The sequence below is a fragment of the Apodemus sylvaticus genome, chromosome 10, assembly GCF_947179515.1.
Source record: "Apodemus sylvaticus chromosome 10, mApoSyl1.1, whole genome shotgun sequence".
Lineage (NCBI taxonomy): Eukaryota > Metazoa > Chordata > Mammalia > Rodentia > Muridae > Apodemus > Apodemus sylvaticus.
The window spans coordinates 74678463-74703362 of NC_067481.1; the positions used below are offsets into that span (position 1 = coordinate 74678463).

Here is a 24900-nt window from a genome sequence, read left to right on the forward strand (position 1 = left end):
TTCACTCTGGCAATTAATGCAGTATTTAAACATGGGATTCCAAATTCAGACCCATGAAATGAAGTACAAGAAGTTTAACTTCCAGCTTCTTCCATCCTGTTTCCTTTCATCTCCAAATAATATTTAGTTTAATCCTTACATCATTTCATTTTGAAATTAAACATACACATGTTAAGTAGATATGTATATATACATATATGTAGATATATATCCATCAATATGAATGCATTTTTCATAGCCTCTATCTACAACTATGTATGTCAAATCTCTGTAGCTCGCTTCTACTTAATAATACACCCACAAGAACACTCTACAGAAGCACACAGCGACCATCAGTGCTCTCCTCATGTTTACAGCAATGGATGAGTCCAAATCCCTCACTACAGACTTTAGCAACCAGATCTCTACTGCTGGGGATTTGATCATTTCACGTCTGTTATCACAAGCAACACTAGAATGATCAGACTAGTACAGCTACTTTTTTGTTTTGTTTTGTTTTTTCTAAGACAGGGTTTCTCTGTGTAGCCCTGGCTGTCCTGGAACTCAGAGATCTGCATGCCTCTGCTTCCTGAGTGCCACCACTTCCTGGCACAGCTACTGTTTTATCTTTTGTAAATTTATCATCCTGTTAAGACTACTAGTCTGGTGTGAGGTTAAGACAAAGGATAATCACTTATGTAATTAGTCTAGGCATTATAAATTTCCTCTTCAAAAGAACCATTATCAACCTACAAGAATTTTCTCTAGAACACTGCCAAAAGCATGTCATCGAATTTTACATTTCTTTGGCAATGGTACAATAAGACATGCTATTTCCTGCCCCCCCCCCCCAGGGTTTCTCTGTGTAGCCCTGGCTGTCCTCGAACTCAGAAATCCGCCTGCCTCTGCCTCCCAAGTGCTGGGATTAAAGGCGTGCGCCACCACTGCCCTGCTGACATGCGATTTCAATATGGTCTTATCATGTATCTAACCTATGAAGGAGGCTGAATATTTATCATTTTAAATATGTGCATTTCATTTTAGGATGCTCTCTATTCATTTTACTTATTTATCATGTATGTAATTTGTGTCTGGCATAAACATGTGTGCAGATGTGCTTGTGCATGTATGTATGTATGTATGTATGTATGTATGTATGTATGTATGTTCATGTAGAGGCCAAAGGATGACGTTAGGCTTCTTTCTTACTCTCCATCTTGAGACAAGGTCTCTCACTGAACCTGAGCCTCATCATTCTTGTTTAGTATTACTGTACTTTTAGAAAAGCTTGACTGACCCCTTACTCCTCAGAATAAAACCCAAACTCCTAAGCCTGTGATTCAACCCCACCATCATCTATTTACCCATCTAGCACTGGTTTACAGGCCTCGCTTTCCTTTCCTCTATTCTTAATGTCCTGCTATTCAACTTTTCTTTTCTCTGTAGAAAATGATCCACTTCCCTTCAATCTGCCTGATGAGGTCTTAAGTCTCTGAAATGAAATTCAACTCAAATGTCACTACATCCTCTGTGAAGTGTCTATGACTTACCAAGAACAACTGCCTCCAAATAGTTTCTATCATGCAGGGCCTGGATTACACCTGTCTGCCTTCTCACAAGAACAGAGACTCACTCTCTGACTCAGTGTGACAACTCCACACAAGATCTTTGCTAAATCATAAGGATTTACAACGAATGTCTTTAAAACACCTTGATCTTAAAGGCAGAAAAAAATTGAACTCTTAAAACTGTTGTATAACATTTGAAAAAGTGTGAGGTCTCTCTATGGGCAGTCCTATTTATTTACAGATACTGATCACTAATACAAGAAGGAATCTGAGTATTTGCAGTATCTAAAACAAATGACAAAACACTGTTTAGCACAAAATATGTACTTTTCTAGTATTTCAGAATTTGCTAATCTCTGAAAAACACAATACACAAAATTCACTCTACCATGTGAAAATCATAAAATAAGTCTTGTCTTTTGACCAGAGACTTTTTCACTGGAGAAAAATCTTTAATATATATATAAAATTCCATCTATCCCACTTTAGAAAGTAGTAAAACCTATCATTTTATTTTATTATTTTTTGTTTTGTTTTGGTTTTTTTTTGGATTTGGTTTTTTCAAGACAGGGTTTCTCTATATAGCCCTGGCTGTCCTGGAACTCACTGTGCAGACCACGCTGGCCTTGAACTCAGAAATCCGCCTGCCTCTGCCTCCCAGAGTGCTAGGATTACAGGCATGCACCACCACTGCCCGGCCTGCCTGTAGTTTTTGCGTGCTGGAATTAAAGATGTGCACCAAATACCCAGATTAATTCTGTATATTTCTGTATCAGGCATGTAAATACATTCTTGATTTGATACTAAGGTAAAACTGGCCAATAAAAGACTATTTCAGTAATTATGAGGCACTGACAAAACCAGAAATACTGTACATACATATTAAAGAAGATTTACAAGTTTAAATACTTTATAATTTATATGCAAGTTCTAAAAAATTTTCCTAAGAAGGTAATTTAAACTTTAGGAGGCTAATAACTTGTAAAAAATAGTTATATCTGGCTTATTGTTCAACATTAAAATAACTTATTTCTGCTTTAGGAATCAAATTTAACTACTTTAGGATTAAGAACTGTTACTTAATCTTGACAACTTGAGTGGATTGAGATGCCTACAAAGTGAGTACCGCACACCTCTGGTGCCTATGACAGCATCTCTACAGAGGATGAAGCCATCAAGGCTCTGACCTAGTCAGTGGTCTAAGCAGTGCACTGAGGAGTGGAATCTGACAGACTCCGGGGAGGCAGTGAGTGTAGAAGGCGGGGCTTAACAGGAGGAAGGGGGGCACTAGGAAGTGAAGGGTATTTTTTCCCTCTTCTTCAGAGAAAAAGTCTCACATAGCTCAGGCTGGTCTCAAGCTCACTATGTAGACAGCATAACCTTGAATAACTACTTCCTGTCTCCAAGCTGTCACCTGGCTTGAAGGGCAGCATGGCCATGCCCTGCCTGTCTCCTTTGCTTCCTGGTTGCTGTGATGAAAGTGGCTCTCCCTGTCACGTTTTTCCTCTGTGTTTCTTCTTTACCACAGGCCTAAAGGCAATGGAACCTGGTGAGCATGGGGCTTAAATTTCTGGAGCTGTGAGCCAAAAACTTTCTCTGTCTGTATCAGTTATTTTGTTACAGTCACTAAAAGTCTAATACAAAGGTACAATATTAATCATGGAATTGTTTTAAAAAATTTACATATCTCAAAAAATATTCATGAAACTTTCAATATAAAAACATCTAACGTCTACCATTAGGTATAAAATAACTCTCCCTGAAGGATTCAAAGGCTTAAGTCAGGCTTAACTGTGAGTTAGTGGGTAAAGATGTTCTTGTGCAAGCCTGATATGAGATCACTGCCTAGAACTGAAAGCTGTGCTCTGCTCTCCACATGCATGTGGGAGGGTGTGTGCGTAGGTCTAAATTTGCCTATCATCTTGTTATCAACACAATACTTAAGTATTGTGACGGTTTATCAGGAAGACACACTATAGACTCAGCAGTAAAGTCAAAGGAAAACCAGTTGATTTTCATGTCACATGCAAAATGATCTTCAGTGTAACCACTACCTGGGGAATGCTAGGAAGTTACTTAGAATGTGTGGCCCTTCTGAGCAGCCAGCATCAATGGTATTCTGTGAGGAAAATCCCGGTTTTCCTTTCAACCCTGTTTTTTCTTTGCTAATACCTCAAGTTTCTTTTTTAAAATAGCCTAACATTCCAACCAGTTGAGCTACTGCCACCTTTACATTAAACTTTAATAAGCTAAGCTTTTTAAGTCACATAAAAATTTCATCAAGCATTTCTCAACCTCAGGGAAAATGGAAAGAGGAAAAAAGGTCAGAACATCACTTTCTACTAAAGAATTGTCTGAAGAGGGAGGCTTTGAATGGAGCTGCAAAAAAATGCTAGGACACAAGCACCCGGCCTGTGCAGGCTGGTGAGCTTTTCCTCCTTCTCACATGCAGGACCCGCCCGCCGAGGACGCTAATTAAACCACAGTCAACAAGTACCAGGCTCCTAGGACAACTGGGAGTTTTTCAAAGGCCTTTGGATGTGCCCCATTCAGGTTTAATATTATCATTGGACTTCTGATTAAAATGCTTTTAGAAGAACTCCTGATTATCCTACTTTTGGTGTCCCATATGATATAATAAAATTATTTATTATTCATATGGTATTTAATAATAATAATAAATCCAAATCTTCATTTTCTTTTTAAGGCAGCACATACTAACATTCCTGGTAAAAAGAAAGGCTGTCTAGGGCTTTGGCCTTGAATAGGCACCAGGTGCTGAGGTCTGTAGTTCCGTTACTGCCCCACAGATTCCCACCACTGTGCTGCAGAAGTCTTCAGCCCAGAACTGCCTACAGGAACAGGCACAGCCAAGAGAAGCCTGATAACTGGAAAAGAGTGGACTGATGTCAGGAAACCTCCAGAGCAGTGTCTGCTCCACTTTCATCAAGTGCCAAAGAGAAGATTTTACTCGTCCTCCCAACCTGGCACCACTTTCGCGCAGTGGGAGGCAATCTCCCGACCCGGTTGCTCACACGAACAAGCTGAGTGCACTGGTTAGACATCTCTAGCACATGCCTGCATTGGCACAACACACATATTTTTCTGTATACATAAAACACCAAGATTAACTACACCTTAAGCAAGGTTAATACACAGGTTGAAGAAGTGTTCAATGAAAAAGCACACATGGCTGACTGGGCATGCTGTTACACGACTACCATCCCAGCACTTGGGGACCTGAGGCAGGAGAATACAGAACTGAATGACTGCATGTGCCAAAACCTGTGAGGGAGAGCTTAAAAAGTGCCGAGAGAAATGGATAGCACATAATGTGTGCATTAGAAGAGAAAGTGCTTCAGCCAAATGACCTGTAGACTTGAATCTAAAACATTAAAAAATCTTTAAACATTTAGAGAAAATCTTTGTGTGACAAAGAGTTTTTTACAACTGATACCAAACATACAATTTCAAGGGAAAATTCACAAATTAAACTTTACCAAAATTAGAAAATTTAAAAGACTATTAAAGCAATTGAACAGACAAACTGGGAAGAAAGTATTTGCAAAGCACATTATCTGACCTAGTAAATATCATATCTAAATGCAAGAAGAGTCTAAAAACTTAAGGGGATGGCTCAGTAGTTAAGAGCACTGGTTGCCCTTCCAGAGAACTCAGGTTTGATTCCTAGCATCCTTATTGGTGGTTCACAAATGCCTGTGACGCAGTCCCAGGATATCTGATACTCTCCCTGTTTTCCGAGGTCACTGTATGCATGTGGTGCACAGAGACCTGGATCCAGACAAACACATATAATAAAAATATATAAAATTTAAAAATCCTCAAGAGTAAAAGACAAAGAATCCAGGAAGAAAACAGGGAAGAGACTTAAGACATTTCACTGAAGCACTTGAAAATATGCTCAGAGTAGGGATATGGCTGTCAGCACGTGCCTGCTATACAAGCACAAGGACATGAAACTACATTTCTGTGTCCACAAACTTGAGTGCAGGGGTCATAGCGCGCGCGCGCACACACACACACACACACACACACACACACACACACGTTCATAAAGGTGACCATGGTTCTGAGACATGCACATTACAATCACAAAAGAAATGTTATTCCACCAAATCCTGTCAAGACGTGGAGAAACTGGAGCAGTTACACACTGGAAAAGGGCACACTTAAAAAAAACCAACCAACCAAACAAACAAAAAAATCAAAACTAAACTAAACATTTACTTATTCAGTGTTATACTTTTATTTCAGGGAAATGAAACTCACGGTCAGACAAAAAACAGTACATTAACATCATAGCTGATTTATTAGACTCCCAAGCTGAAAATTATTCAGCTATCCTTCAATGACTGAATAGCTAAGTAAATTATAGTACACCCATACCATGGAATACTACACACCAATAAAAAGAGAATCACTGATGTATACAGCTTGGAAGGACTTCAAGGGAACTATGCTGAACGAAGAAGAAACAGCTCTCCAGATGAACTATAGTCTTGACTGTCTATATAACATTCTTGAGATGACACAGAGATGATAATTAAGTTAGTGGTGGTAAAGGGTTAGGAGAAGGGAGAGTCTGGCTATGAGAGAATATTGGACGTTTCCTTACAGAAAAGCTGTCCTACAGCCTTTGTGGTGAGCACTCGAATCTGCAAGTAATGGAGCTGAACAGAAGCACACATGTCCATGAGCACAAGTCAAACAGGACAGCTCCAAAGGCATCAGTGGACCTAGTGCAGCGGTGGATCTGTGCTGTGATATTCACTACAGTTGGGTAAGATGCAACAACTGGGGAAATGGATCTCTACTGCTTCAATAAATCAGAGCAAGGTTACCACTACCCTAATGCTTAAAAGGAGCTGGTGATGCTGACAAAACATCACCTGGATCGAAACCTTAAGACACAGGACACAGACCAGTACAAAATACTTGATCTATGCTCTTCTGAGATGCCAGTATCAGGAAACAGAACAAAGAGACAGCACAACTGAATGTAACACACATTCTGGCCTAACGAATCTGGATTTTCTTTGCCATTAAGGATACTTCTGAGCAGTTCTAGAGAACCTGAGAGAGTCTATAGGTCAGGAAATGTATTGAAAACATTCATTTACTGACTTTGATAGTTATCATGTGATTATGTAAAATGTAAATGTAAAAAATAATGTAAAACAACATTTTCTTTCATTTCTTTTTCTTTTTAAAACTACGATAGAATCTGGCTATGTAGTTAGCTGTAAAGCTCAGACCAGCCTAGAATTCTCTGTGTGGTCCAGCTGGCCTCAAAGCTCTGAACTCAGGTATTATGGGTAAAGCACCATACTTGGCAGGTTTTATCTTCTTGTTGTTGGTTTTGTTTTTAAATACATTACATAAAGAAGTATTTAAGTTGTATGATCACAAGATCTTCATGGATTATGGCTGGTTAGAGTACTGGTTAGCTCACCTGGTTCCTGTCGCGAGCATTTGTGTACCTGATCTTCTGAATGAAGTAGAATATGAGCCACGCTGAAGAAATAATCATCAAAACAATAAAGGATATTGACACGAAGACTAGAGAGCCACGGCTGAAGTTCTTTGGCGGCATTCGAGTTCCAACAGCTATTGTCATTTGAACAGAGATGTTTTTCTCCAGATAACTCAAAATATCCTTACCCCTCAATTCTGTTATCATGACAGCAATAATATCTCCCGTGCCTGTAATGTAAAACAAATACATAGACTCAAGTGACATCTGAAATTCATAGACACATCAAATAAATATACATGTATGCTCCATATATTACAATAATTTTTGCTAAGGTTTACAGATTCCAGTTTAACTGACATTAGGCTGCAGATGTGCACACTGACAGATGTAAGAACATGTATAATTCTCCAAACAGGTAATGCATAAAGCAACCGAGGTGTTAACATTGCACAAACTGCTGCATTTAGAAGCATTGTGAAAGCAGCCACTTATGACTAAGGGGTGAGTTTATGGTATAAAATCTTTCTATAGCAAATGATCTTGAAAGTTCTAACAGAAAAGTGCTGTCATTTATGGTCTAAATAGGTGATTCTTCTCTAATCATCCTAACATGCACTGCTGAACAAAGAACTGGTATCCAGAAAGAAGGGTACTTCTTAGGGCACACACTTGGCTATGAGTGACAAGTGCCAAATGGCAACACCTTTTTCTGACAACATTTGAAACTAACTTTGGTCTTAGAGTAAAGCTCCTTCCAGAGCACTTCTGGATCTCAAACTCAACAATTTTCCCTACCCAATTTGGAGACAGCTGTTGCTTAGGCTGGCCTCAAACTTGAGTCTTATGTTAGTTTTCCACCCCGTTTAACCATGCTCAGTGCACTCAAACCCTCTAGGCAGGCCCAAGTTTCAACTGTCTGGACTACTACCTATAATGGTACTTAAAGCCTTAAGCTTCTCAAAGCTGCTTATAGTTCTGTCCATGGGCACAAATTATATAAGTTAATTGCAAGGATGGTTCAGTTGGTTTCGAGGGGCTGTTTAAGTCAAAGTACTCCTCTAAGGCCAGCATGAACCACTATCCCATCTGTCCCTCAACAGGGAAAAGCTTTTCAGTTTATTTTAAGGTAACAGGGAAGCTTCTTTACCACATGCAGCTGTGAGCAGCTTGTTCTTTCTTAAGGGGAAAGTTAAGTGTGACAACATGCGACTTTTACAATCTATCTTTTTCAAAGTCCTGGAGAAAGACAGGAGGCTAGGCTTCCCATATTATTTTGGGGAAGAGAAAATTATAACCACCTATGTGAGTATGAAGAAGGGTGTGCATCCAAATACAAAATACCCTCTAAAAACAAGCAGCATAGTATCCCAAAACCTGACCTTTTGAAGGTTCCTTCAATAAATATTAAAAATATTTGTTTTTATGTCTTGTTACCTTTAGCAGTCAAGATGAGATACAACAGAAACTCAATAACAGAAGTTTTGAGAAAAAATATAGCCCAGTGGAATATATATTTGTATAGTACTGTATTCAAAACTGTTTTAGTCACTTTATTAGAGTAGTAGTTTATCAGTTTATAAAAATCCATAACAAAAATGAAACAACAAAATCAAAACTAGCATTATTAAGTTAACATCTGCCTCTGGTCAGTTGAGTTAAAAAGAATCATAAAAGAATGCTAAACCAGTTTAAATTTCCATTTAGAAACCTTAAGTTTGCGCTTTACAATGTTGATCAACAGGCATGATCTGTGGTGTTAAGATACCAGGTATGGCTATAAAGTAACTGAGACGGATCCCACAAACGACACATGACAATCAGTCTCATTGCTTTATAATCACACCAAGTACAAATGGTTTTAGAAACCAGTTCTGAGGCTCCCTCTTGAAGACTCAAGCTGGAAAAGCAGTGGGGAAGCTGCACAGGTAGCCAAGGGATCAATCCAGGAATTTCCTTAACCGAACACTAAATGAGCGCATCAACTAATCTCAACAGGAAAGCTGTTTGGGAAAGAAAAATTTAATTAGTTAAACACTTGTCAATATTCATTGTTAGGAGGATAAGAATGAATAAATCTCACTGTAGCTTTATCATCCTAGCACAAGGAGGAGACTGGGCACTGTTGCCAAAGGAGACTGAAACGATCAAATAAAGTCACAGCAGCAATCTCAGTACTAGTGAAGGCAGTGATCTCTGACAGAAGGTGACAAAGCACACTGAAAACCCTCCTAGGAAGAAAGCCCCTTTCTCCCCAACATCTAGAGCTGGGCTGGGTTCAAAGAACAAGATGGCTCAGACATTTACAAATGGGGATGGGACTAAAGAGATGGCTAAGAGCATTGGTTGATCTTGCAGAGGTTTGGTTCCCAGCACCAATATGGCAGCTCATAACTACTGTAACTCTAATTCTAGAGGGAACTGACACTCTCTTCTGGCCTTCAAGGGCTCTTGCACACATGGTGCACATAGACTCATGCAGGTACACACACACATAAAAAAATAAAAAAGCAAATAAACCTTAAAAACAAAACAAATCAAAAAACTCTTGGGAGAGTTAGTATAGATTCAGGAGGTATGCTGACAACAGAGGAAACTTAACCCTCAGGATAAAATTAGGATTAGCGTAGCAGTAACTGGTAGGAGAGAAGGGTTAGTCAGACTGCAGTAATGGAAACATTTAAGCAGATACAAAGTATGTGGCAAGACCATCCCTATGCCTGTGTTCTGAAACACCAAGACATGGCTTTGGAGTTCCATACCTTTCAATAATCCTGCAGCCATGTGTTCCTTTTCTACTGCTGTGGTTAAAGACCATAGCCAAGTCAACTTATGAAAGGAGGGGCTTGTTTGGTTTATAGTTCCATCACGATGGGGAAGCAGGGCAGCAAACAGTAGGTATGGCAATAGGATGCCCATAGCTCACATCTTTTAAAAAACATTGTTAATTTTAATTTTAATTATGTGTTTATGTGTATGGCCTTGTGCATGCAGGTTGTAGTTGCCCGTGGAGACCAGAAGGAGTCACAGATTCCCTGGAAGGGGACTCACAGGCAGTTGTGAGAGGCCTGTTGTGGGTGCTGGGAACTGAACTCAGGTCCTCTCCAAGAGTAGAATGCACGTTAAACCTGAGTCATCACTCCAGTCTCACATCTTGAACCATAAGCACTAAGCTGAGAGAGCAGCAATAAATTCTGGGAATCTTTCAACTCCCAAAGCTGGACTCCAACAAGGCCACACCTCCAAAACATCCCCAAATGCTTCCACCCACCAGAGACCAAGTGTTCAAATATGAGCACCTGTGGAGGACTTTCTCATCCAAACCACCATAGCTAGTATTAATCTCTTAGAGATGGCAATGAAATAAAGAATATTATGATCCTTTAATCCCAGCACTCTGGAGACAGAGACAGATGGAGCTCTGTAAGTTGGAGGCTAGCCTGGTCTATAGAATGAGTTCCAGGACAGTCAGGGCCACACAGAGAAACTGTGTCTTAAAACAACAACAAACCAAAAAAAAAAAAAAAAAAAAAGTTTAGAATGTTGGGCAGTAGTGGTGCACGCCTGTAATCCCAGCACTCTGGGAGACAGAGGCAGGCGGATTTCTGAGTTCAAGGCCAGCCTGGTCTATAGAGTGAGTTCTAGGACAGCCAGGGCTATACAGAGAAACCCTGTCTCCAAAAAACCAACCAACCAACCAAAACAACAACAACAAAATCATCACTTAATTTTATATTTATATGTATATGCTTGTGTATCTATCTGGCACTGAGTCCCTGGAACTAGCGTTGACGTGACTGTGAACTGTCCCATATGGGCTCTGGGCACTGAACTCTTTGGGAGAACAGCAAGCACTTGTAACTACTGAACCATCTTTCTAGCCTGCCAATTTATTCTTTAATAGGAATTCATGTTTTTTCAGTACCGTTGCATGGCTACTTAAATTTGTAATTCTTCTCTTTTTATCCTGGGAATTTTCTTTTTTTTAATTCATAATTTATTTATTTTTATTCCATGTATATTGGTATTATACCTGCATATATAGACATTCATGTATGATAGTGTCTGGAACTGGAGTTATAGACAGTTGGGAGCTGCCATGTGGGTGCTGGGAATTGAACTCTGGTCTTGAGGAAGAGCAGCCAATGCTCTTAACTGCTGATCCACCTTCCCAGCCCCAGTATTTTTGGAATTTTCAAATGGAACAGTTTCAATACTATAGGAGCATTCAAATAATCTATGTTTAGACTTGCAAACAGGACACTTCTGCCTTTCTATATGCTTTTTTTTTTTTTTTTTTTTTTTTTTTTTTTTTGTGCTGATGCATTTGGGGTCAGAGGAAAACTTGCAGGAGTTAGTTCTCTCCTTGCACCAAATAGACTCCAGGGACTGAATTTAGGTTGCCAAAGTTGGTGGGAAGTGCCTTTATCTGTCTAGTCATCTTGCCAGCCCTGTTTTTGTTTTTCAAGACTAGTTATTACATAGTCTAGGCTGGCCTCAAAACTTGCTATAACTGAAGACAATGCTCCAGATATTCTTGCCCTCACCTCAAGTAAGGGGGCAATAGCTATGGCCCACCAAGTTGCAAGATGCTGCCCTTTTTGAAGAGTCTAAGACAGACATTTTGAAATGCCTTTCTATCTGGATTCACTGGACCCTTTCCTGATGGATGGTCTCCTATTGTTGGTAGGAGAGCTGAGGTAATCCCTTCCTTCCTCCCCTCCCTCCCTCTCCAGGGAATCATCTCAGGAAGCAAAGGGTTTACTTTCATTATTGATGGCAAACTTTATGACTTGAATAAGTAATACCTGCCAGATTTCATTATAAATAAATGTATTTCTATTAATTAATAAGCAATCTGTAGAATAATACTTTCTGATCCTGTGAATAGTGAGAGCCTCAAAAAGCTTTTACTCAATGCTCTCAGTATCCATTGATGAAATAATTACTATAATGGCATCTACAAAACTGTTATTTTCTAATCTCCAGAAGTGATTCTGTCATCAGAGCCATTAACAATATTTTCTATTCATCTTTATCCCCATGAAACAGAATAAAGCTGGGCCTGCTGCTATGCCCTTATAATCACAGCTCTCAGGAGGCAGAGGCAAGGGGATAGATAGCAAGCTCATGGGAAGCCTGGTTAAGTCAACAAAACAGTCTCAAAATGAGTAAAAATAAAACAGGAGTGCTAAGGGGTGGCTCAGTTGGTAGAGTGCGTGCCTAGTATGTACAAAGCCCAAGGTTTGATCCCCAGAATCAGACAAACTCAAGCATGATGGCACATGTAACCCCAGTACATAGGAGGTAGAAGGGTCAGAAATTCAAGGTCATCCTCAGTTATATAGCAATTTTGAGGCCAGCCTGAATACACAAGACTCTGTCTCTAAAAGCAATAATAAAATAATTAAAAAGAGGCTGGGTAAGGTATTTTATGCTCATAATCACAGCACTGGTGAAGCTGAGACAGGAGGATTTCATTGAATTCCAGGACAATCTGAGCTACAGAGTAAAAGACACTGTCTGAAAAACAACAAACACACAGTAAGAAAGTTAAAAGGGGTTGGGGGACAGAGCTCCATGCAGAGGGCTAGAGCAGCAAGTATGGGGCTCTAGTCCAATTCCCAGGACCAAGCTACTGCCACCAAGGCTACAGAGCTGCTGGGTCATCTGCCTTTTTCTGAAGAAAAAACAAAAACAAACAAACAAAAAACAAGTAAGGAATCCAACACAGCATTGACTAACCAATATTATATATTTTAATGAAAAAGGCCACTGTAATCATGCTTACAATAAAATCAACTTTGAGGTGCCAAATTAGGAGCCTTAGAAGTAGCCTCTTGCGGGGCGGTGGTGACGTACACCTTTAATCCCAGCACTTGGGAGGCAGAGGCAGGCGGATTTCTGAGTTTGAGACCAGCCTGATCTACAGAGTGAGTTCCAGGACAGCCAGGGCTACATAGAGAAACCCTGTCTCGAAACCCCCGCTCCCCCCAAAAAGAAGTAGCCTCTTTTGGTGCTCTGGACTCAGAAGGTCTAGGATTCAAATCTATGCAAGCTGTATAACCCTTCTGAATGTTAGTTTCTCTTCTCAAATAGGTATTGACTTCAAATTTCATGGCAGATACTAATGCTACAGCTAATGAGTTATCTGTTGTTATTCACAGAAAATAATAAAAGGAACTAAAAAAGCCTACTACAGAATGGAGTGCTCCACTCCCTTCTCAGCAGTCCCCACTAACTCAGGAGGCACTCCTGCAGACCAACAGGACCTTCCCTCCTTGATGCCAACAAGATCCAGGCCTCAGCTCAGAGAGTCTTTTCAGTTGGGAAGTAGCAGAGATTCCTTCCTTTACCTCATCTTGGAATAAGTCTCGTGCCCAGCACAGTGTAGCTGAAATACTGGCAAAAGAAGACTCAGAAAGGTGTTGTGGGTGGGGAGAAGAGCTGTCTGACTGAGGTCCCAGTCTATAAACAGAGAAAGGCAGCTTAGCTTTTCTGCTGCAAGCTCACCTGTTTTCTAGAAAATAACATCTCTGTGTAAGATCCCTCTTAAAACAGGCCATCACTTGAATCTGACAATTAAGTTCAAGTTACTTTGCAAAGCTGTACAGAATTTCAAAACTCAGAGATGGACAATTTCAGGAAACTTCCCTTTACAGAGTCTCAAGGGCATGCTCCCTCCCCCCACCTCCTCTTTCTCTCCTTTTGTTCTGAGACATGATTTCTCTGTGTAGCCCTGGGTGTCCTGGAACTCAAAGCGATCCTCCTGCCTGAGCCTCCTCAGCACTAAAGTCATGCACCACAGCACTTTCAATGGCACCTTTATAACTAGAGCCATTCCTGCAGAACCCAGGGATGTTAAGCTCAACAACACAAGGTAAATGAAAGACATTTAAAGCAGCCCAAAGTTCTAGAATGTTTACTGAGATGGTAAGACAGATATAACACTGTTCAGCTGCCAGGGGGGCAGCCAAGCCCCTCTGCTCTCCAATGGCTCCACTGACTTAAATCTTTAACTGTATCTATAGTTTTTCCTTTTTTCATGTTTGGAAGATGTTTCAGTTACTTTTTTATTGCTGTATCAAAACACTGTGACCTAGGTGACTTATAAAAGAAAGCTTTTAATTGGGCTTATGATTTCAGAGGGTTAGAGTCCATGATGGCAGAGCATAGACACACGGAGAGCTCGCATTTGATGCACAGGTGGGAGGCAGATGGCACACTGGGAATGTGCAAGTCTTTTGAAACCTCAGAGCCCTCTCTCAGTGACACACTTTCTCCGAGAAGGCCACACCTCCTGACCCTTCCTAACAGTGTGAACCCACTGGTGGGAGGTTTCTCACTCAAACGTGGAGATAGGTAGAGTCCAGCGGCAGGGCACGTGCCCCGCAAGCTTGAGGCCATAGGTTTTCTCCAGCATTAGAGAGGAGCAGAGCAGTAATTTTGATAGATGTAAGGGATGGATGTGCCAATTATAAATTTCTTGCTGAGATTTATTACTAGTTTCTTAAAACACAGATTGTCCTGTCATTTTTCTGTTCAAATGTCTTTGCTGTTTCCTTCCTATAAAATTAAAGCCCCAATTCCTCAGCCCAATGTTCAAGGCAGTTGGGGACCCAAATGGTTCTAAGGCTATCTGGTGAGCCCTATTTTAGACAGTCTTTGCTCCAGTGAAACTGCTGCTCAAAGAAACTGATTGTGGGGAAATGGCTCAGCCGTTAAGAGCACTGGCTGCTCTTAACAGGACCCATTTTGGTTCCCAACACCCATATGGTGGCTCAGAACAGCCAACTTCAGGAGACCTAACATCTCCTGGACTCTGAAGACACCAAGAACATATGTGCATGTACATACATGAAGATAAAACACAGTAAACAGTTTTTAAGACGGCTTACAAGTGACTGGTAATGGCTGAAGAAAAATAAAATAGTGGAGTTAGAAGGAAAACTAGGAAAAGATGGAAAATGTGTCTAAGAAACTGGAATTTTAGCTGGGCAGTGGTGGTACACACCTTTAATCCCAGCACCTGGGGGGCAGAGGCAGGCGGATTTCTGAGTTCGAGGCCAGCCTGGTGTACAGAGTGAGTTCCAGGGCAGCCAGGTCTATACAGGAAACCCTGTCTTAAAAAACAAAACAACAACAACAACAACAGGAAACTGGAATTTTCTAGAAAGCAAAATGAGAGGGGACAATATGCAGAGATCACCATCAGAAAGCAGAACGCTGAATTTGAGACTTGAGAGTAACAGGTCAGTGAGGTGTGAAGACCCTGGGAACATCGATGGGGTCAAGGCCCCTAAAGAAACCAATGGTTGAAAGGCCTGAGCAGAAACTTTAGGTTAGGATATGCATCTGCAGTTGCTCGGGATTATAGCAAAACAACAAGTGGATAAGTAGCTGAGAGTCAAAACATGTGACACATGGGACAAGGCAGTAAATTATGCAAGGAGAGGCAGAGGACACCACAACACTGAAAGACAGAGTTCCACCATCAAAGTACACTGGCATGAGAGCAGCTGCAGAGGAATCATGGCAATATCAGCACTATAGCATCCACCCAACCCACAAAATTTCAGGGCACCAACTGAAGACTGGACTCTCCTGCTATGAGACTATAGGGAGCCAAATGTGGCTGCTATCAAGTGAGGCCTTAGTCATTGATGATCTTTACAACACTGGACTAGGTTACCTTCAAAATGAGCAAGAATCTTCTGAATCCATGTTCTGTTACTCTTCTGAAGAGAAATTCTTCAATCTCACACAAGTAAAGCCTAAGACAATATACAGTACTGGATAGTTTTGTCAACTTGACACAAGCTACAGTCATCTGAGAGGGGGGAATCTCAATTGAAAAAATGCTTCTTGAAGACTGGCCTGCAAGCAAGCCTGTAAGGTATTTCTTAATTAGTGACTGATGTGGGAGGGCCCAGGCCATGTGGATGGGTCTAGCCCTGGCTGATGGGTTCTATAAGACAGCAGGCCAAGAGCGCAAGCTAGTAAGCAACACTTTTCCATGGCCTCTGCATCAGCTCCAGCCTCCACGTTTCTGCCCTGTGTGAGATCCTGCCCCGACTTCCTTCACTAGTGAACAGTAATGTGGAAGTGGAAACCAAATAAGCCTTTTCTTCCCCCAGTTGTTTTTTAAGTCATGGTGTTTCATTACAGCAATAGTAATCCTAACTAGTTAAGTACTTAAGTGCAACTTTTCCTCTTCTCACACTACCTCTTGACTGTGAGCTCACTTTGTAATCTTGTCCTAGACCTTTCTTTGTCATTAAAAAAGAGAGAGACAGTAGGACTAATAAGAGATAGTAGGAGCTATATAAATCTCAGAGTTTGGCTGAGAGAGTTTGGAGTGCTTACCCACCTCCAACAGATTATAAGTACCCTACAGATTATACCAGTCCTTTCAAAGTAACCAGCTTTAGTTAGTGGAAGGGATGTCTTCTTTACCCAAGTAAGGACTTCCAGATGCTCATCCACGGCTAACTGTCATCCACAACTCCTGGCTCTGTACTTAGGAAAAGCAGCCCCGAGTAAATTATATTTCATCTACCGACTGTACAAATACCATCAGCTGTTAAGGGGCAACATTGCACATTATGATTTATGGACATAAAAATCACGAAGTGGCACTAACTATAAGGAACATTCCAATTTCAGACTGTGCATTCTGGAATCAATGAAAATTCCTTTTCCACATGATAGTCTTTCAACTATTCAAAAACATCTTCTCTAGAACCCTTTTTCTGGCATTTTCTCCCTGAGGAACTATTCCTAGAACCCCAAAATTATCCCCTCTGAGTTCCAGACTGGCAGGGCTATGTAAGTGAGACCCTGTCTCAAAGCAAAGTGAAACAACAAAACCCTCAAAACAGCTCCATTGTGGATATACAGCAGACTGTCCATCCACTCAGCTGCCGGTGCACGTCTGGACTGATTCTGAAAATGGGCCACTGTGACTGCTGCTGAAATAACATGCTGGCTTAGATTCCCTCAGATGCATTTACAAGATGGTACAACTGGATCATATGGTAGTTCTAGTTTTAGTTTTGGAGGAACCTCTCTGCTGATTTACACAGTGGACGGGCATATCTGCATCCCCACTGGTGTTCCATAAATGTTTCTTGCCAGTCTACTACCACAGTACACTCACCAGCATTTGTTTATTCAGTTTCTGAGGGGGTGAGATGGATTCTCAATGTAGTTTTCTCATATATATATATTTTTTCCAAGTCACTAATTTAAAAAACCCATACTTTCAGAAAGGTTATATCTATTTAGAACCTAGAACCTCTGAGGGTGGCTGGTGGCCGGATGCCTCGCCTTACTGTCCTAGATAAATAGTATTTTCCTATAAACTCCCTCTCACCCTGCCCCTCCCCCATGGGAGATGGAGGAGAGGAAAATAATCCCTTCAAATTAGGCATGATTCTGAATTGATTAGTAATATCACATCACTTCAGAATCCTTTTCATGTCTCCCCAGAAAGGCCCTTTGTAGTCACAAGAACCAAAGTTGTCCAAAGTGTTTAGCTATTGGGGACTTTTAAAAGAGTCTGTCAGTTTCAAACAGTCCCTCAGTCTTTCGTTGATGGTGACGACCTTGAGAGTTTACAGCTCAGCTGCTCTACAGAAGGTGTTTCCTCACAGCTAGGACCAGGTCCCACACCTCTGGCAGGACCACAGCCATGCTGTGCTTTTCACGACCAGATGGTGCAGGCTTGATTCATCCATTACCGCTGTTTACTTTGGTCATCGGTGCAAGTGATGTCCTCCAGACATCTGTAGCATGAAGCTACTCTTTCCCCTGTGTCATCAGTACATATTCTGGGAGGAAGCACTTTGAGACTAGGCAAATATTCCACTTATCATGAAATTTCCATTTTCTTTTACCTTTTATGAGTATGGAGTCATAGGTTAAAACAGTTATTATCACTGTCCATTCTGATTTTCAAATTTCAAGTATGCTCATTAAGACAGACTGTTTACAGTTTTTCCATCTTGTTCTTTTCTGGACAACTGTATGTTAAGTGTCTTGCTAAAAGTAAATGCTAAAAATTAAGAAAATAAATAATATCTTTACTGTCGAGAATATCATAAGGTTACTACTTCCTCATACTAGATTATGCCCACAAGGACACAGATAAGTGTTTTCTAGTAATCTGGCACACATTAGCCAATACTAATGAGCTCCTAAAACTAAGAGTCTAAGGATTGCTCTACTTGAACTCTTCCTTAAACCAGATATCTTCACAAACCTGTTACTGATTTAAAAAAAATCCAAATTTGCATGTCATCTTAATACTTTCTTATTTATTATTTGTGTTTCAAGAGTCTATCTCCCTAGTGTTGTATCTTTTTCAAGTAAAACTCCTACATTTATACTTTGTTATAACTGTTTTATAAAATACTTTTAAGTAGGTGGGTTAGCATTCCAAGCAGGGAAGATTTAAGGAGAGTGGCCTACTTGCTAGCTTTTACACCAAGCATCAGAACTCTGTATCTGTTAGTCTTCTAACCTGTGACCTATAAAATACACTTCTATTTTGTGTGTAAATGTAGGGGTGTGAATGTATATGTGTATGGTTATCTTCCTCTACTACTTTTTAAAAAAATTAATTTTTATTTATTAATGTTTGGGGACAACCACATGTCACTGAATACATGAAGAGTTGAATTTAGGTTATATCAGGATTGCCTTTTATGGCAAGGACTTTACCTGCTGAGCTATCTTGCTGGCCCTCTTCTTTTACTTTTTAAGACAGGGCCTCTGGCTGAATCTGGGGCTCACTGACTTTGTTAGGCTGACAGCCATAAGCTCCAGGGATCTGCCTGTCTCCACTGCCTTAGTGCATAGACCACAGTGCCTGGCTTCTCTACAAGCTGAGGATCCCATGAAATCTATTTCCAAACCAGCATTCCAAACCTATGTGGATTCCTACTACAATTTTATCTTCTTCCTCTTCTGTGCTCAGTGGGAAAAAGATAAAGCACACAACAGACAAAAAAGTACATCAAATGATGGATTCAAACAAGTAGGGAAATAGAGCAGGTTGACCCATAAATTTAGGAGGGATTCTCCATCCACTTAAGATATGTAAATTAAGGAAAAGTTAAGAACTAAAATGGATTTATTACATTTATTTTATTAAGTCTTTTTTTTTTTTTAAACTATTGCTTTACGGGAAAGATGGCTTAGCAGATATCTCTTCCAACTCTTAGCACTTAGTCTGTGTGGTTCTCAACCATTTGGAACTCCAGCTGCAGGGAATCTGGCCCTCTTCTGGCCTCCACCAGCACCAGTACAGATGTGGCATACACTTAAACACAGACACAGACACAGATACAGGCATACAAATAAAAAATAGATATTAGGGACAAAAACCCATTTGTTTCAGTGTATCAGGTTTACATTTTTAAACTTTATTTTGGGGGCTGGAGAGCAGAGACAGGGACCCTATGAAGCCCTAATGTCCTGGAATTCACTATGCAGACCAGGCTAGCTTTGAACTCAGACATCTATCTGCCTGCCTCTGCCTCTTCAGTGCTGAGATTAAAACTGTGTGCTACCACACATAGCATGTTTTTTTTTAATGTTTTAAGAAATATATATGCACTACATAGAAAATACAAGAGCAATATTAGAATACAGACAAAAGTGAACATTCAATTTAAACTTTGCCTGCCATAGCAATACAGTCAAAACTACAGGCTCAGTCTCTCCTGAGGTAATTAAACCCATGTTCATGGAGAAGTTAAAAACAAACAGATAACTAAAGAAGCCAAATTCCTTAAGTACTAACACAGCAGCATGCCTGTTTTATTCATTCACAGGAAGTGGCCCAGATTGCTGCTCTGTAATGGGATTTTTGCAGTATGTTTATGGCTGTTTTAAACTAATTTCTGTATGTCTTTATATTCAAAGTCAGTTGTCTGTATGTTATAAAGTACGTTTTCTACTTGTTACTATTATTTCTCAAGAACTTGATAGAAGAAGGAGAAGAACTAGCCAACTGCTGCTGTTCTAGAGAATGTAAGATTGTTGTTACTGATGACTGACATGGGGATTAGAAAATACTATTATTATTTGGTTAGGAACGTCCATACATTCCTAAAGACATAAAGATCTATATGGAAATTCCAATTAGACAATGATCTGATAAGATTTCATTCAGACCACTAAAGAGGGGCAGAAAAGTCTACATAAAAATAAACCCTAGACTTAAGTCTTCAGACAAACATGTTTTAGTTCTATTATCCAAGCCCATAATTCCCTATACCACCACACACATCTGCAGGCCGCACAACAAAGAACTCACTCTGCTAACTGGAGTTAGCAAATAAAACCACATATTGAACAGTCTTTCCTGTTACTGATATCATCAAAGTGACACATCTTTCCTGCATTGGGAAGATGTCCTTGAGCCACCAAATGAAGGGCATTCTGAAGGAGAAGACCATCAGCGGCTCTGGAATCACAGCCAAGGCAAGAAAACACAGTACTTTACTTAAAATGTGGAATTTTAAGATGTTTTAAGCAATATGAGCAGAAAAGCTAAATATCAAAACGAAACAGCTCAGTGGAATCAAAGCTCTATGGCTACTCTGTTCAGAGCATAATGCTGACCGACAGAAGAGGAAGGAAAATTCCGAGACTCAGGATCCTCTCCGTACTGCCATTTGATGAAGAACGGGGCAGCATGTCAGAAAAGGGACAGTGCTGTCAGAACAAAGACAGTGTCTGAAGACAGCAGGGCTGAACTATAAACTTGCCAAGGAAAGGCATCTGTTTCAGTTCTTGGCCATCAGTTCATGATAGTTTATCTTCAAATGTGTGGCAACGAGAAGCAGCGATCTAATGTTCCTTTACTGAAGAGAAGGGCTGAAGACAGATGACATACAAACAAAAGCAGGCTCAACGTGGATGGACATCTGTGTCTATCCGGTAAGAATCTACGCTGCAGGTCTAAGGGGAAGAAGGGGTCTTGGCATCAATATCTTTATGATTTTATAGTTGCACTACAAATAATTCGGACACAGGTCCTTGAACAAGAAGTGTTGCCCTACAGCATGAGAACGGTTTCTGGGAAGGGCTGGAGCCAGAGCAAGGGACTGCTAGAGGATGACCACAGTTTGGAGACCACAGTTTGGAGGCTCGTCATCAAGAAACGCCTCCTTGAAGAATGGGAGCCGGAGGGCTTCAGATGAGCCATACACAAATCTGATCTACTTAGCAGTGTTACTCAGAGGTTAACAGGCTTCTTGTCTAGATCACCTGGATGAAATACATAACCTTTTTATAACCAAATTTCAAGTGTTAGCAGTCGGGTCTTTTCCCTGGGCTCTCCTAATACTCTTCCTCATAGCATCTCATTTTTCTTGGGGAACTGTGTTTTGTGGTTCTTGTTTTTGCTATGCAAGTCCTAACCAATACTTCCTTTAGGATTTTCCAAGTACTCAAGTATTAGATGTTAGGGAAGAAGCCAGACACTCTATGTGGGCGGCTCAGGTACCTTGCTGCAACAGAAGAGAGGCTTCGTACCCATGGAGAACCTTGTACCAAGCTGAGACAGCATGGTAAACAATAAATGGTATCAACCTCACTGACTTAGAGAACACAACCTCTCTCTTTTTTTCAAAATCCCCATGCACTGTCATTGAAAAACAGTCCTTGCTTTTGGCATACTCCCCCTGTAAATTCACTTTGCTATTACCTCACCCTTCCCTCCACAGCCAGCCACGCTGGATATGTCACACCCTATTCCTATCCATGTCCAGACTTAAAACCATTTTTGCTTTGCTCTTTTCCATCCAGATTTTTTTTACTTATAAGGCACCTTCTGCCTAGGGTATTTTTCCTCAAACATTTGGGCTTCTGTACAAAAGTCATTTCATCAAGGGAGCCCCTCAGATCCCTTCAACTTAAAGCCTTCTTGCAATCATAATTCAATGTTTATTTTCTATGCATGACTGAAGTCTGTAAAAAGATGTGCTATGTGTGCCAAGTTTATGCATACAGGTCTAATAAAAGCACATGAAAAAAGATCAAATTAACAAGTTTTCTGTTAGCTAGCTCAGCCTAGTTTTCTCCCATTCACTCTCAGACTCCCTCCACAACAGTCACTGTCTGGACTGATGTAGCTCCTCTAATGAGACTATCTTTTTCTCTAGTCACGTCTTAAGTCATCTTAACTATTTAGGGCCCAGCATGAATTCTTCTCAGTCATGTCTTCTGGTAAGTCCCCTACATTTCATGGTCAGAAGCCTTTATGCCTAGAGGTTCCTTCATCATTTCACACATATGTATCTCTCCAATGGTGGACATGTGCCTTAGGAAAATACTCTGAATCCTACAGTGTATTTCACAGAATGCTCAACATATAGTGTACAACTTCATATCATGAACTTCTGTGCTATATACAGTTAAAAATAATAAGCTGTATAGAAAAACGTACCAGAAAAATGAAGAAAGATATGCTTAGGAATAAAACAAGTACCAACCTCAAACTTAAAGAAATAAATACACTGATTTAATAATTTTGTAAGAGGTGCTGTCATTGGAGGCACAAAAGTTGTATAACTTTAAAAAAAAACATTGCATCAATAAATTTCACATTTACTCTGATAGGTAGATAAAGCAGGCAGATACTTTCTTTTCAGGTGTTTTACAAATGAAGCTATAAAGAGTTACTTATCCAAACTCACAAGCCTTGTAATAAGATTCAAACTCTAATATTCAAATTCCATGTCAAAATTTTTCACAACTTTCAAGATGTTCCATCATCTGACAGAAACTTAATTTTGTTTCTACAACCAAAGTGACAAATTTTAAGTCTGTGACAAACTTTCAGAAATCTCAATTTCTCTCTCTCTCTCTCTCTCTCTCCCTCTCTCTCTCTCTCTCTCTCTCTCTCTCTCTCTCTCTCTCTCTCTCTCTGTGTGTGTGTGTGTGTGTGTGTGTGTTTGTGTATACAAGTGCAGGCATTCAGGGCAAGGCAGGGCAGATGTAGCGGTTAGAGCACCAGAGAAGATAGGCCCTCCTGTTCACTGCTGCCTACATCAGGCTATTTAGCCCACGGGCCTCTGGTAATGCCATCTCTGCCGGCCATCTCCTGGTAGAACACTATAAATAGCTGTGTCACTGTGCCCAGCTTTTATGTGGGTTCTGGAGATCTGAACTCAAGTTATCAGGCTTGCTATGTGAGCACTTTACCCACTGAGCAATGACAAACTCAGCCCTCAGGCCATGATAAACTCTGGGATAGGATTCTGAGACTAGAACAAAACAGAAGAGGCTGCAACAGCTATAAAAATGGAGATCTGTAAGCTGGACAAAAACCATTGTTTTGTTTTTCTGACAGAATATGTAACAAAAGGCATACCTACTAAGAACAGGCAGAAACAAAGAATTTATTCTGCTTGGAAAACAGGAAACAATGAGCAACAGCCTAGGAGTTCAAAGAAAGCAGGGCAAAAGCTCTCCTGGAGAAAGAATCTAGAGACCTCCCACATGCAACGATGAGCCTTCTTGCAGATAATTCCAAAATAAAATGGCATATTATTGTCAAACCTTTAAAAATGTAAAATTATACTACAGAAATCTTTTCAATGGATAGATTTATTCTACTGCTTTTTATTAAGACAATACTCATGCTTTTAATTTAAATACTCATGTAACTTTTATTTAAATAACACACTTATATCTGACCAAAAATCAGATTCAGGCTGTACGGCCGATCCTTCAGTTTAACCCTCAAAGGCGCAGGTGCTTCCCACTAGTCTGGACGCAGCATGCTTCTCTCTTTACCTGTCCACTCAAGCACAGGTTCTATCCTTACAGCCTTTTAATTTCTACTCTGAACACTTAAAATGGAAGTAAAAGTAACAAGAGACTATATCAAAGTAAGAGTAATAAAGGAAACAGAACTGTTTCAGTTAAAAAATCTTATTTGTCAACTGTCCCCAATTATGTCCTTTATAGCAAACGGAAGCACACTAAGTATTCCTGTGACTCATTCTCTTTTAATGAGTTTGCTTTGCTTTGTCTCATGTTCCCCAGTAGAATAAAATAACAAGTTCTTAGCCAAAATTTATTTTATGTTCTTTATCTTTAGTTTGCATTTAAAAATATTTTAATCAAATATAATTTATATTATATACATGTAATTATATATATTTATTTTTATATAATACATTCTAATTTTAATTATATTAAATACTATTATAATATTTATTATAATTTAATTTTATATATCATTTTCCTTGTTCGTTTTTTTTTTTTTTTTTTTTTTTGAGACAGGGTTTCTTTGGGAAGTCTTGGCTGTCCTGGAACTCACTTTGTAGACCAAGCTGGCCTCAAACTCAGAGATCCACCTACCTTTGCCTCCCTCCCAAGTGCTGGGACTAAAGGTGCATGTCACCAGTGCTGGATTTTTAAAATTTTTGTTTTTCCAGACAGGGTCTTATTATGTAGCTATCGCTATCCTGGAGTTCAGTATGTAGACCATGCTGGCCTCAAACTCAGAGGTTCACCTGCCCTCTACCTCCTGAGTGCTGGGATTAAAGTCATGTGCCACTATGACACCAAGCTTACAAGCTTATCCCCCCCCCCCCCCCAGGTTAAAAAAGTGTGTGTCTGTATATGGGTGTACTCACATGAGTACAGGTATATACAGAGGCTAGAGGGCTGGGCTGAAGAGATGGCTTAGTGCTTAAGAGCACTGACTGCTCTGCCAGAGGTCCTGAGTTCAGTTCCCAGGAACCACATGGTGGCTCACAACCTTCTGTAATGGGAGGCTCACAACCATCTGTAATGTGATACCCTCTTCTGGTGTGTCTGAAGACAGAAACAGTG

At 40.2% G+C, this 24900-nt stretch overlaps 1 protein-coding gene across 3 annotated transcripts in view; it reads right to left on the bottom strand.

The window, feature by feature from the left end:
- The window catches only part of Rnf130 (ring finger protein 130), a 101563-nt gene that overhangs the window by 46227 nt on the left and 30436 nt on the right, over positions 1-24900 (bottom strand). For all 3 annotated transcript variants that reach the window (XM_052194693.1, XM_052194694.1, XM_052194692.1), the window contains exon 3: positions 7021-7271. In XM_052194693.1, the coding sequence (XP_052050653.1) occupies positions 7021-7271 (251 nt within the window). The remainder of the gene's footprint in view (positions 1-7020; positions 7272-24900) is intronic.